This window comes from Pseudochaenichthys georgianus, chromosome 12 (assembly GCF_902827115.2).
Source record: "Pseudochaenichthys georgianus chromosome 12, fPseGeo1.2, whole genome shotgun sequence".
NCBI classification, from domain to species: Eukaryota; Metazoa; Chordata; class Actinopteri; order Perciformes; family Channichthyidae; genus Pseudochaenichthys; species Pseudochaenichthys georgianus.
The window spans coordinates 25132190-25146599 of record NC_047514.1 but is presented as its reverse complement, the minus strand read 5'-3'; the positions used below and the strand labels follow the sequence as shown (position 1 = coordinate 25146599).

The 14410-nt window shown below is 44.1% G+C and overlaps 1 protein-coding gene across 2 annotated transcripts; it reads left to right on the top strand.

Annotated features, from left to right (window-relative positions):
* Positions 1-3657: 3657 nt before the first annotated feature.
* On the top strand, positions 3658-14191 carry egfl7 (EGF-like-domain, multiple 7). 2 transcript variants are annotated; one of them, XM_034095719.1, is made up of 10 exons: positions 3658-3851; positions 4921-5145; positions 7269-7495; positions 7941-8063; positions 9467-9579; positions 10215-10310; positions 10430-10624; positions 12510-12586; positions 12924-13086; positions 13747-14191. In XM_034095719.1, the coding sequence occupies exons 3-10, from the start codon at positions 7416-7418 to the stop codon at positions 13764-13766; spliced, it is 867 nt and encodes a 288-aa protein (XP_033951610.1). In that variant the 5' UTR covers positions 3658-3851; positions 4921-5145; positions 7269-7415; the 3' UTR covers positions 13767-14191. The 2 variants fall into 2 exon arrangements, with proteins under 2 accessions (XP_033951610.1, XP_033951609.1); XM_034095718.1 differs by lacking the exon at positions 4921-5145.
* The last annotated feature ends 219 nt before the right edge of the window (positions 14192-14410 follow it).

Here is a 14410-nt window from a genome sequence, read left to right as displayed (position 1 = left end):
GGCTCACAGGAAGTGCCAGCACAAGGTATTTTCATCTCCAGGAGAGCTTCAGATGATTCCAGGCCTGGCGTTGTGCGATGCGGAGGGTGACAGGGGAGTGATGTGTTGGTAGCAGGCCTTGGACGACAGGATGTCCTGTTTGGCGGCTCAGCAGCGGCATCCTGCAGAGCCAAGACACATGCTACACTGCTAGTCCTTGAGAATACGCAGAGTTGATCAAATGCTAGTTTGGTATTTTAACTTAATATGAATATGAAACGAGAGAAATGTGGAAATGTGTCTGTATGGTCTGCCTCTTCTACAGTGAACCACAAACACAATCCCACAACAATAAACCCGGATTTCCTGTTCTGGGCGGCTACACACACATGCTATAACTATATTAAAGTATCAGGTCTCTAAAGGCTTCCGTTATGCAAAACATTGTTCATTCTGCTGACGTCCCCCCCCCCCCCCCCCCATTAGAGGTGATGACTGAATCTTGATACAATTCTCAAGTTGGAATGACACCTTTTGTGTCTCTATTATGGCACCACAACTATTTACTATATTTGTCCCCCAATTTTCAAAACAACATAAAAGCATTTTAACATATTTTAGCCTGTTATGTGCAGAGCCTCTGAGTGGGCGTTTCCACGGGCAACACTATTTACTGCCATTCACTTTACATTATGTTCTTTTGCACTAAAGCTTGTAATCTTGGTTCATATTGAAATTGTCCCGCCTGAGGGCTCTGTGCATGAGACACATTGTCCATATCCACCCCGGTCCAGCGATCCCTACTTGTGTTGCTCTTCCTGAGGATAAAACATTTTTTGGGGGAATTTCTCCAAGTGAAATCGATGATTTTAGGATTGAGGGCGTCATGTTTCCGTGGTCTTGGGCTCTACTGGATGAATACAAATGTTAATATACTTGATATGACTTCAATAAACTTTATACAGAGGCGTGACGATTTACAAGAATAACTGGAAGTGTGAAAACATAAAACAATGCAGATGTTTCCTCTCGCTGAGGGCGTCAGGATGTGAGGAGTACTGCAGGGACGTGAAGCCAGATGAAGCTATTTTATATTATTGTTTCCATTCTACACATTTTAGGACCTCCTGCCACCGGAACAGACTAGAGTGCATCTCTCTTATCAGCAAGACGTTATCTCTGGAAGCTGAAGTGACAAAACAAATCTCAGACATACCTAAATGTACGCAGAAACGTATTAACTGACTGAAACAAACAACAACAGCCCCCTTCATGGACACAGACTATTGTTCTTAGAGACGTAAAAAAAACATTCAATTTGAATTAGGTCCTTAAATCTTTCCCTTTTCAATGTATTGTAAAGGTTTGACCGTAACTGGACTTCTTTGCATTCGTACGATATTCACTTGGAATCTATGATCAGATGCGTGGCTTGGACTGAATACTTTGCTGGAGTTATTGTTGGGCACAGCTGCCATCTTGTCCATGCCCCATCCAGGGTCACCGCTACTGCCCTGCCAGGCCCTCTTTGACGCAGATCCGTTTCCTGTCAAAGTGAGATTTTTATTGTTCCAAGGGTGCAGCTTCCAGAATCTCATTCCCCCAGCCTTTTCCTGTTTCCTCTAAAAGAGGAAGTTCTGCTACGCTTCAGTTTTTTTGTGTGAGTGATTTCCCCCCCCCCCCCCTCCCGCATCTTTTCTGGGACAAATCTGGAACACAGACGGCATCGCTTTGCTTGTGTCGGCCAAGTCTTGATTTCAAAGAATGAAAAGAGTTCCTTAAAAAGAGATACCCTCCCACTTCGGTCTCTCTTACACAAGCTCACACACACACACACACACACACACACACACACACACACACACACACACACACACACACACACACACACACACACACACACACACACACACACACACACACACACACACACACACACCACACACACACACACACACACACACACACACACACACACACACACACACACACACACACACACACACAGATCTTGCATCCTATATTCTAATGCGCCCCCTCTGAGCGATCAGCCTTGATGTTGAGCGGTCACCTGCGACCCCGAAGTGAAATGTTCCCATGGTGCCTCAGCACGTAGCCTCTTTGTTATCGCAAAGAAAATAGTTCTTTGTATGCAGCGAGGGTCAGATCACACATTCACCCTCCATGGGCACTCACATGAACACTTGAACACTTACGCTTCAGCAGCAAGAGTATAACAAGATTGAGTCCTTTCTCATCATACATTTAAGGAGAGGAGCAGTCTTAGCTCTTTTCCATTTGAGTAAAGTTCTGGTTCATGGCCTCCAAAGCCCAGCCACCCAACCACACACAGACAGAACACTGTGTCTTCGTGCACGGGCATGCACACTTAACTGTGTAAGTATGTGGTTGGATTCTGCACATGCTTAGAATGTCAAATGAGGCAGAGGAGGAGCAGCCCGACTGTCTTCCATACACGAAGTCAGATACTGTGTCACGACTTCAAGCTTTTTTAAGGATCACATCAGTTACCCCGTCAGATGCAGGCCCGACCCCCTCCAGACACACTCAAGCACCCTTAAGAGTGGAACATGTAAAACAAACAAAAAAAGGTCTCAATTTGACAATTCAAAATTTTTGTTGCACCGAGTTCTTGCACTTCAGAGTCTTATGGCCGGGCGCGGCAGTTTGTCAACTCCTTCAAGACATCTAGCACACAGCGAGGGTCTGAGGGTCGTAATGTTGTTCGAGCAAGCGCGTTTTGTTTAACTTCTGAATCATGAACATTTTCCAATTGTGCAGTCTTGCCTGGCCAACACATTTTGGTGATGCCAATACATTTGAAATGTGAGGTTCAAAGTGATTTCCGTTGACTTGGAAACAGCAGTTGAGAAACAATAACAATTGTTTGCTTGATCCTAAAACTGATTTTGGAGATGGAAAAAATGCATGATCATGTTTTTTGGAGAACTGTTCAGACCTCATTATGAAATAAAACATGTATTATGTGCAGCCAGTACAGGATGAACGCATTTCAAAGCTTGAACATGAAGTGCTTTGTTTTCCGCCTCAAACAGGGAGATATTGCTTTTCACTGCTGTGTACCGTATTTAACATCTTGGCCTGTTGTTCTGAGTATTCTCTTCCAACTGGTTTAAAGCCATAGCGTGGATGAGAGTGACCAAATGTAATAGCAATGCACCATTCCCCTCACAGAGCAAGACACACCGATGTAGGAAAGGAAAAGCATGGTCTACTTCTTATCATGCAGCAGTTTGGCTTTAACAAGCTGCAATTTGACAGATTTGATCTGCAAAGCTAAACATGAGCCTCTATGAGCTCCAGCTAACATATCTGAAGTGGTGTTGAATCAAGCTAGGTGGAAACTGCAAAATGACCCTCCAGTGTTTATGATTGTTTCTTGTTTGCTAAGGCAGCAGAAGGCCATGGGGTTAAGAGGCCCCCTTCAAGATGCCTGCACTACAATGGGGACAGAATAATGCTTCAAATCAGATTCGTGAAGCGGTTTGAGCAGGATGGAGAGTGTTTGTGCAGGAGAGGGCTTTTATCAGCGGCAAACACTCACAGGAAGTCCGGTTTGGGATTGTCCATCCAATTCCTGCGTTCCACAGGAAGTTCTGCATAAAAAGCAACTGAAAAACGCCCGAAGACATTTCAGTTCTGTCCGCTGGACTCACAGGGAGCACCGGGACTCAAGCCGCAAAGAGTTTTATTTGAAACCCACCACCGAGCCCGAGCTTTAAAAGAACTGGCAGCATGGACGAGTCCAAAGATCCAGGACGGCGGCTCGTGCCCGTGGCCGCCGCTCAGCCTGCGCGCGCAAACTCACCTGATGACCCTCGACTACGAGGGTAAGATTTCTCTGTTTAACCATTTTAAAGGCCGTGTTCCGGAGGTTTATACCAGACTGTCAAAATACTCTTTTAAAAGTCATGCATTAGTGGTTAAGTTGCATCTCGTAAAGTTAGAGGCATGCACTTCATACTGCTGCTTGGTAGCATCATCTTTTTTTTTTAAAGGAAAAAAAAAGGTCACAATTATTAGTAGATTCATATTTTGCCTGTAAATAAACTAGGAGCCTGACTACCAACAAGTACAATATTTCACTCTAAAACGACGAATAAACTAACAAGCTACAATGGAAATAATGAAGTAGGCCTAACTCAAAGTTGCACTTAAGTATATAGAATTACTTTTTTCTACTGTATTGAACTTGTAATTTAATTCGTATTATATGCATTCAAGAGCAGGAAAACAAAGTGTCTCTATAGAAAAGGTCACACTGCCACTGTACTGTAGGAATACTGTACTGTTATACTACAGAGTTGGTTATGTGTTTGTTCTAAAATATTAGGTTCATGGCCCGTAATGAGTTCATAATGCAAGTAATGGCCATGTATTCTAATCTAGAGTGTCCAATACATACAATATGTTTTCTTTTTGGATTCATATTTATTTGTTAATCAGTCTAATATTTAATAAATGTATTTAAAAATGAGCTTCAAAGGAATCTTAATATTCTTTAAGATATTTCTTTCTTCACACATATAGGAAGGAATCACATTTAAAAGTAATTGTAATTATTTAATCATCATATATATTCCCCATTCTTTAGGTACATAAACAGTGCAGACATAGTGATACTATTTTTTACCTTCAATAATAATTGCCTGTTGTTTGGCACAATAATACAGTTCTCATTTATTTTCAAAATCAAAATGTAATACAATTATTGGCAACAATGAAACAGATGAATCATACTTTCTTTTTCAGTCATGCAACAAGTCAATTTTTAATAAAATAAATAAATATAGGATACATGTTGTTATCTTTGGAAAGTAGTTTAAGAATGAAAAGACTAATGTAGCCCATAGCAGCCATAGTGCAGTGACGTCACTTAACGGGTCCCATTGCATGCAGTGAGCAGCGGGACCCCCAGCTGGAGGAGGGGAGGAGGGGCTACCATCACCCCCCACACGCTGCCTGACAGACAGTCTGAGCTCCGGGACTAACCTGACGGTAGTTCCATCCCCGCTCCCGTAGCTCCGCAGCGGAATACACCGGGAGTAACTTTGTTAAGAAGCGCGTCTCCACTTCCTGCTGTGGACTGAGCTCTGTGAGGGGTGCTGTTAGGGAAGCTTCACGGTGGGTGATTATTTGTATCCATGCTACTGTGCTTCATATTGGCTAGTATTGTGTTGTCAGTGCAGGGTTTACTTTGCGTTTATGTCTTTATAGGTGGAGTCACGCGTTTAATGCGTGTCACTGCGCGTGCGTGTGCGTGCGTGCGCGCGCGCGTGTGAGAGAGAGTAGAGATGGAGATCTGAGAGCATGGAGCACACAGATCTGTACAGCTGTAAACAGCGCCCTCTCATGGCGAGTGTAGGGAATGTGTCTGCTCAGTTTCTCCTAAAGCGTCAGTACAGTGGGCAGTTATTTTTCGAAGTACATTTACTGTAGCCTACATAAGTAAAACTGTGAGGTCCTTCTACTCCTTTTCTTCTACATCTCAGAGGGAACTATTGATCGTTTTACTCCACTACATTTATTTTGGGATTTCAGTTACTTTACAGATTCAGATTATTAGCACAACATAATATTACTGATGCTGTATGAACATAGTTAACTACGCAGCACTATATTTATATAGTTATTCAAATGACCTCCACCTTTAACAGCTGCAACATGATCATCCACATATTCTGCATAGTGACTTGTTTTAATTATGCAACATGAAGCACACTTTAATGTTGGATCTTTTAGCTTTTATTACCTAACAATTTGAATGCATGATTTGAACTTGTATCATAGTATTTCTGCACTGTAGTAGTTTATTATTTTTACTTAAGCAACAGATCAGAGCATTTCTTCCATCAAGGCCATTTGAAGATAGCATGACACAGATGCAAACATGTGCTCTCAGCCTTGATCTCACACAGGTCCATCTGGATTACAAGCATTTGTTCTGCATGAAATCAAATTCCAGTACTAGGAATATGTCATGTGTTTAATGTAAGACTTCCTTCCATCTCCACCACTTCAACTTTGCAGAGTGGTTTTCATGATCCCTTGTGTAGGAACATTGGTAACATACTGTATGCACCCCATAAGGCGCAACGCATTTAAAATATGTAATATCCTTCCATGATTTTACAATAAAAGCTAATCGTATCTCTTATACCCGTAACCATGGAGCAGCTTTCTCATCGTCAACATAACAATGATGCTTTTATTGCCACACGTGCTCGTGCTGTCTTCAAAGTGGCCTCCTGAGAGCCCCCCCCCCGCTGCTCTGATCTGTGACTGAACGCAGCCTGGGATCACAGAGACATGCACGCTGTCAACCAATGCTTAGCATCGCCCCCCAGGACAACTGAGGGTCCTCCTGCCGGCTGCGGCCCCCGATAACCTGCCATCCCACCCGGCTGGCTTCAGTGCCCTGTTAGAGATTTCCCATGAGTTTTTAAAATCTGGCGTGTTAATGTGTGCCTGTAGGAGGGCGTTGGTTCGAGCTGTGTCTGGAAGCGTTCCCTCTCTTTAATCCTGTACAGTATGTCGCCAATTAATGTGAGAAAGGTGTGAAGGGATAAGTGAGCGATTGTGTGAAGGGAGAGTTCTCTGTCCTTTGTGTTTTAGTCCAAGAGTCCATGCAGATCAGAGAGTTTTACTCGCTCTATCCACAACACATCCGGACTGTATCTACTATATGTGGGACCAAGTCATTGATTATGAAGTCCCCAAGTCCTAAACATTGATATTAGAGAACAAAGTAACTTGGGGTTTGACTTAGGTCTTGAGTGCAATGACTTGTGACTGTGACTTGCACACAATGACAATAATGGTCCCGCCTCGGCGAGGATCTATCGAGACATCTCCAAGTTAGTTGGAGTCCAATAAGCCACAACAAAGCTTCCTGTGCTGTAGGGGGCGTTGGATAGTCGAAGGTCTGCACATCAAAATGTACACAGATGGCAAACGAGCCCTTAACTTCAAAATGATATATGTTTTCTTCAAACAGCTCTAAAGATGTCCACTTCAAAACAAGTGCATCTTGCATATTCGGCAGTTACATTAAATTAAGTTTCGCAATGTTACCAAACTTTACAGACCTAATCAAAAATGTAGTCAGGACATCGTGGACAATTTAAGAACAACACTTCTTAAAAAATGTATCTGGGTTGATGAAAGTAACTTCTTTTTTGAATCGTGATTACATAATATGTGTTGAGTTGGTGTTCACGAGTATCTCCATGTCCTTGTCTTCGCAGATAGCTGGAGTCGTCGTGGAGGAAAACGTACCCAATCACAGTGAGGAGACTTTGGCTAGGACCCTCCTCCTCCCTTCCTCTCCCCTCCGCCTGGCACAGAGAAGAGTGTGAGAGACGGAGCGAGGGAACGTGGGAAAGAGGAAGACGATGTACCAGACGCTGCTCCTCTCCTCCTCCCTCTTCATCCTCCATGTGATGGGCACTCCACAGTACTACGCTCACCACGGGTAACAGCACTTCCTGTGTCACAGAGCAGATCTCCTCTTCAGACCCGTTTGTTTTAGCAACATTCTCACCCACCGCCATTATATACAGATTGGTGAAATGACATTTAAACTCTCTCGGGAGCCGAGCTATTAGACGCACTGCATTATGGGGGAGTCTCCAGGCTCATCTTGTCCTTTTCACTTGATTTGCACAAAGACCAAAATAAACCAAAAGGTCAAGTGGAGCCAAAGAGGTCGAAGGTCAACTCTCTTCTCTGACACGTTGAGTGAGTGATTACACGGGGCCGTCAGAAGCAATTAGGCGCCACGCCAACCTCTGGTGGCACACGGAGGAGTCTCACAGCTTTCTGAATCAGACAGAAACTTCTCCTCTCAAACCAGCTCCATCTCACATGAAGTCTCCCTTTCAAGTTTTTAATATATTTCATCTTTCCCCTTTTCTCAGGAGGAGGGCATGCGGGCAAGACCTCCATCACAGCGCTGCCATGGCAACAGAGTCGTACATCGCGGCGGTGCATACGCCCTACATCACCCTGTGTCAGGGGCATCGCCTCTGCAGCACCTACAAGTGAGACGCACTTTATTACAATCTGACATGTCCATCCTTTCACTTTGTCACTTAGTTAGTTTAATGTGGAGTCCTTTGTCAAATCACCTAATAAGTTATTCTCATATTTAGTCATTCTGTTTCTTAGTGTAGTTTTAGTCAATACAACTGTTGGCATTTTAAACATTTGTAGTCAGATAATTATATAAAACAGTAAATAAAATTAGCCCAAATAATAATTGATATTTTTTGAGTCTACTCATTGCTCAAGAAAACTGTTGCACTGAGAAAAAGTCTATGATATTTCTTCTCTTATTTCAAAGAAAATAAAACGCGATTATAGTCAAGTTTATATGTATTAAAGTACACTTTAGTGTAGTACTTCTTTGTGTGTTGATATAGTCAGTTATCTTTTCATTACATTGGAAACCGGTCGGTGGACAGGACCGGAGTCCAGACAGCGTTGTCATGAAGCCTTCGCAGGATTGATCTAATAGAGGCGTAAACATGTTGAGGAAGAGGAAGGGTTGGACATGCAGTCATAAATAGATGCAGACTTTCTCCCACAAACACAAATACATGTTACAGAGAACTGGGTCATGGTGGCACATATTTGGGTGGAATCTAAATATCGAGTGCTTTGTGTAACTACGGGAAATGAACTGCCTGCCGGACCGCAGAGACCGCGGCCGTGTTTATGTTGGACTCCCTCCAATCCTACACACTCTCAATCTCCCTCCAGCTTTCTCCCCCTACTTTTGAATAATTTCTTTTTAACTCTTCTCTCAACATGAAATAGCATTCTTTTAGTCATTCTTTTTGCAAATAATGTTGGCTTGTCTCAGACAGTTACAGGATTACTTATCTTAAAGTGATTCTCCCTACACAATCAAAACCTAGAGTCTGTCAGACATGAGTAAGGGATAAAGAAAAGATGGAATCTCCTAGATGTTTTGGGTTGGGTTGCGAGGGAATATACTCGGTGGTGAATTGAGGGAAAAGCTAAAAAACACACAAAGTAAAAATGACAAGAAAAGATCAAACATTATTGTCAACCTTCGTTTACAAATATTTTTTTGGGCGAGCCAGCGGCCATTTTGTTCCATTATATTGTGAACAATGAAGACACACCAAACCAAGGTTAAAAGGAAAATGTGTCTAGTTGATTTTAGGGGGAACTGTCCCTTTCTAAACAGTCTGACCCTCTATGTCTACCTCTAGTCTCAAGCATCTTGTCTCCTGCTTCCTCCCCCCTCCCTCCCTATCTCCTTTCTGGCACACTCCTGGAAGTCAGTGGTCCGTGGTTTCAGTGTGCCACCAAATTCCCGCTCTCTCCTCAGCATTCTTTCAGTCTGACAGAGGATGGGAAAGCCACCCGCACGATGAATATCCAGTAGATCCCTAACTGTGTTGTGTCTCCACAGGACGGTGTACTCGGTGGCGTACCGGCAGGTGAGCAGAGCAGCCCCTTCCTCAGGTTTCTACTCAGAGTGCTGCCCGGGCTGGAGGAGGTTTCACTCTCACGACTGCAACCAAGGTAACAGGGAGCGACGTGTGATTGGTTCATCTGTCAGTCTGTGCCTGCATCACCTGCTGCGTCTGTGGAGTGGAACAGCTTTGAACATGTTACAGGAGGCATATTCAGTATCTTGCCAACATGTACTCGCATGCTTCTACTCTAAATATGAAGCTCCAGCTAAGTGGTGTTTAGCCTAGCTTAGCATACATTCTAGAAGCAGGGGGAAACAGCTGGCCTAATTCTGTTTGAAGGTTAAAGAAAGATTACAAAAGTCTATTAAGATTACTTTTTGTGTTTTTAAAGGAACACTTCACTCCCAAAATGATCATTTACAGATTCAAGCATTCTTAATGAACCCGGCTTACATAAGTCAATATCTAAGAGTTGAGAGACCCACAAACTAAAAGAGATACTTCGGGGTGTATTATAAGTACTTCGAGCGGGGGCTTCTGTACTTGCATGGTTATTATGTGTCCAGGTACATCGATGCAACCAGATGAAACTGCCTCTAGCCAATATATTACAGCATGTAACTAAAGATAAATGTCTCCTGGCGGTGGCTTCATGTCGAGCATCTTCATATTCCATTTTCTCTCAGAAATGAAATAAGCCTATTTCCTCGAATCCTGAATCACTGTAAATGTCTTTTGCAGCTGTGTGCGGACCCCCCTGTGAGAACGGAGGTGCCTGCTTACGACCCAACCAGTGTGCCTGTCCGCTCGGCTGGACGGCACACCAATGCCAAACAGGTACACACACACACACACACACACACACACACACACACACACACACACACACACACACACACACACACACACACCTGGCCGACCACACAAGTCACCCATATCTCTGTGTTTCTTGTCAGATGTGGACGAGTGTAGCGAGCAGCATCCTTGCGCTCAGGAGTGTGTGAACACAGCTGGCAGCTATCGGTGTGTGTGCAGAGACGGCTTCAGACTTACAGGAGACGGCCATTCCTGTCAAAGCCTTCCTCCTCCACCTCCTCCTCCTCCTCCTCCTCCCACCACCCAGGCAACAGTGGGTGGTCACACCGATGCGGGTAAATGAGCCTCACAGGAGTGTGTGTGTTCACTCACACATGGTGCCATTGTTTCCACAGGAGCACAGAAGAAGAGAAACATAGCCAGCCTCGCGGTCCATTATTACTTTTGGTACGCGCTATGCCACTCTCAACTCGTACCGTGAGTAATAATGCACTGCGACTGGTGCCGACTGCAGACAGATGTCCTGTGGGGGGGCCTGTGGGGGCCACGCCGGGACCACTTCTTTGATAATGTACTCCTAATAGCCCTGCGAGTACAGCACACATCTGACTCCAATAGAGCTCCCATGCTAACACAGACATATTTCCATCCCCACACACTACATTAGTTTTCTTAAAATGTTGCAATGTTGTCTTTAACCACGAACAAATGGTCGGTTTTAGTTTGTGTGTGCTTCCTGTTTCTTAGCAACCAAGTCTTTAAAAGTAGTAGTTGACCCCTGGACATTCCTTTGAATTCCTGGTCTGTGTCAGCGGTATTGCTCCAATGCCTTTATTGGGAAGATTTATGCAACATGAAACCTTTCCCTGAAATCTCCCCACTCTGTACCCCCTTAGGGATTATCTACGACTAAACTGTAAATCCAAAGGGAAACTGTCTCATGTGTTACAGGACGAAACGTTTCTCGTGTTAATGTGACATCGCCAAACTTTCTTTGGCTTTGCTCCAAACTCCCTCCGATCCCTCAGCGTTTCTGTTGAGAGAATTGTCCCTCACAGTGGATTCCTCAGCTAACACGAGGCCGTTAATCCCAAGACAACACATCCTGCGAGTATCGGCAGGTCAGCAAAACAAAAGGAGCTGGGGTGAAAAGCCAAATATGACAGATCTTCATGGTCTTTGAACGTGACGAATGGGTTATGTGTCTCACAGCTAATCTTCCGGGATGCAATAAGGCGAGGAAAGATGTTCTGGAGACTGCATCCTAATATACTTGTTCACGCAGGGATGTGTATGGAGATCACAAACATCAACACAGGTTGAAATGCTCAAAAAGTACTCCATGGCTCGGACTCTGCCAAGCCGCTGTGGAGGAGTGTTGGACTGTGTGTCTCTCCATCTTCCTCCTTTCTCTTGGCCAACACTTCTATTCTCATTCCAGCTCCATCAGCCCTGTCTGCTGGGGGTCACCGTCGACTCCCCCCCTCCTCCTCCTCCTCCTCACCCTGTTTCTGAACTCATTCCTGTCTCGGTAATGGACTACATCTGGGAGAGATTGAGCCGCTCGAGCTCTGTCTGCTAAAGCCCCGCTCAGAAAGCAGGGGGTCCCTAATGTTGCCTCCCGATCTGCGTCCCACCTTCTCCAGGGACAGTTCCCTCGAGTCCAGCCGGGCAGACACTCTCCCCCGTGTGCAATGCATGTTCACACGGGGGATGATTGACCTCTCTTTCGGCTTGTGTACCGGCTTGTTTCCAGCCGTTCCCATGTCCGTGATTCCCTGCTGAGCCCTAACGTCTGTGGCCCTCAGCCTGGTTTCTAGGTCAGAGACGTTGCAGTGGTGTATCATTCGAGGAGAGGGATTGATGGGGCAGGATTCTCTGAGACACTTTTCTTAGATATTAACTTTAGGTACGACAATTCAAACTCTGCAACGATTTTCATGACTGATTCATCTGCCGATTAATCCTCAATCGTTTGGTCTCAAACATTTCTGAAAACAGGGTGAAATGTCCATGCTAGTTTCTCAAAGTCCAACATGTCTATCCTAAGGCCTTCAATCGTTTCTGACTGTGGGAAAGAGGTTTACAAAGAAAAATTCCCCAAACTACTAACAATGCGACGTTCTTTTGACAATTATTGTGATTCCCCAAATGATCTTTTCACTGCTCCTCACTGACTGATGGCAGCTTTTTCTGATGTTCATGTTTGTCTGTTTTCAGGTGCAGGGATCAGCCAGATGGAGAATGTGACGGAGGAGGTACAGAGCCTGAGGGACAGAGTCGAGCTCCTCGAAAAGGTATACAAAAACACACATGTTAAAACACACATGAATAGAAGCCACCTACCCTGATACCTCCAGCCTCGCTCACCAGGAGCACCTCTGCTCCGTGTATGATATAACATCTGAGCTGTTATTTAATCACCTAACAAAAGATTCTTTATGACTTACACAACGAGATTTTTTTAGGGGTTTTAATAGAACCCTGCTTCTGTTTAGTGAAATAACTAAATGCAGATTAGCTGTTCTGGTATAATCACGCTGTAGGTGGAAATATGTTTTTGTTTACGAGGTGAGTAATAGCACTTTTCTGGGGCTGTTTTCTTTATCACCTCCTTCCCTCTCCTCGGTGCAGAAGCTGCAGATGGTGTTGGCTCCGTTCAGCAGCTTCTTCCCGCCGTCGCTGGACGATGGCTGGTCCGAGAAAACCACGTTACTGTCCCACTCCTTCCAGCAGCTCGACCGCATCGACTCCCTCAGCGAGCAGATCGGCTTCCTGGAGGAGCGCATCGGAACATGTGAGTGACCACGACTGGCCTTTCATCGCTCAGAGGTCAAGAGGAGGGGAAACCCAACGTTTAGTTTAAAGGGGCCCAATTATGCTTCTGCGGTTTTCCCTAGGACTCCCTCGTTTATTTCCGTAACATAGTGACATCACTATGTAACATCACTATGTAACACTTGAGCTTCTGTTGGCTAGCGCTCCAACACATTGTACATGATAGGTTAATGGGCAGGACACCTCGAAGCGGTTGCCCAATCACAACAGAGCCGGACAGCTAACCAATCAGATCAGACTGGGCTCTGGTTTCAGACAGAGGGTGAAAAGAGGTGCTTCTGAGGAAGATAATGTCACAGTAGAGACACACCAATATGAGCCTGAAAATGAGCAGAAAATGGCCCCTTCCCCACCACTGTTGCTTTGAGTCCGAAAAAACGTTTTTTCTTTTGTTTTTACTTACTAAAGAAGATTGTGTAAAAGCCCAGAAGTAACAATTTATTCATTATTTAATCAAATAAAATGTATTTATAGAAATGTAATAACATAATAAAATCTTGTGCCAGTAATACAATAACCGTTTTGGCTAAGAAATTAAGTGACATTCTTAAATCTAATTTTACCTTCAGGAGCTTTAATGGCCAATTCATTGCAGTAACTGTTTTCTTTCTGCTTGTAGGTTCTTGCCAGGAGAATTAGCCAAACATCTCCAGACGTCTCCAATGAAGTTAATAATAACACAAACCTGCCAGAGAATGTACAAACAATGATGGCCGAGAGCAAGTTCGTGAGAGAGGTGACGGCGTGAAGCAGAAACGCACAATAATCATCACCTGTGATTTTCACTATTCCCAACCGTTTCATTTACTTTTCTTGTTGAATCTCGGTCACATATCATTACATCATCCCTGTCACATCTGAATGAAACCCACTGAGGGTCAAAGGTCAAATTGGCCACTTTGTTTCCGTTTGTTTTTGCATCAGTGCAGCTGTGTCCTCTGTGAGAAGTGGACATCTGTATTTATCTATTTAAATTATGATTAAGTTTAGTTATTTCTCTGCGCTCCAATAGACATTTCTACCTAGTTTTGTAACATTTTGTAATAAAAAGTCTTAATCAAAAACGGTGCTGTGTGTGCTCACTGAGAGGATTACTGAACAATGTTTGCAAATATGTACGCAGCTGATATTAGATCCAACATGAATCTAACACAACAGAGGAGGTCTCCTGTTGGTCTCTCGGGTATACAGTACTTTATTCAGTGTGGAGGAAGTATTCAGGTGCTTGACTTTAGTAAAAGTATGTATACAACAATGTGATGGTACTTTATTACAAGTAACAG

Coding starts and splice junctions, on each gene's coding strand:
- egfl7 (XM_034095718.1), top strand. CDS start 7,416: ATGTACCAGACGCTGCTCCTCTCCTCCTCCCTCTTCATCCTCCATGTG. Junction 10,311..10,429: donor GGCACACCAATGCCAAACAG/GTACACACACAC, acceptor GTTTCTTGTCAG/ATGTGGACGAGTGTAGCGAG. Junction 13,087..13,746: donor GGAGGAGCGCATCGGAACAT/GTGAGTGACCAC, acceptor TTCTGCTTGTAG/GTTCTTGCCAGGAGAATTAG.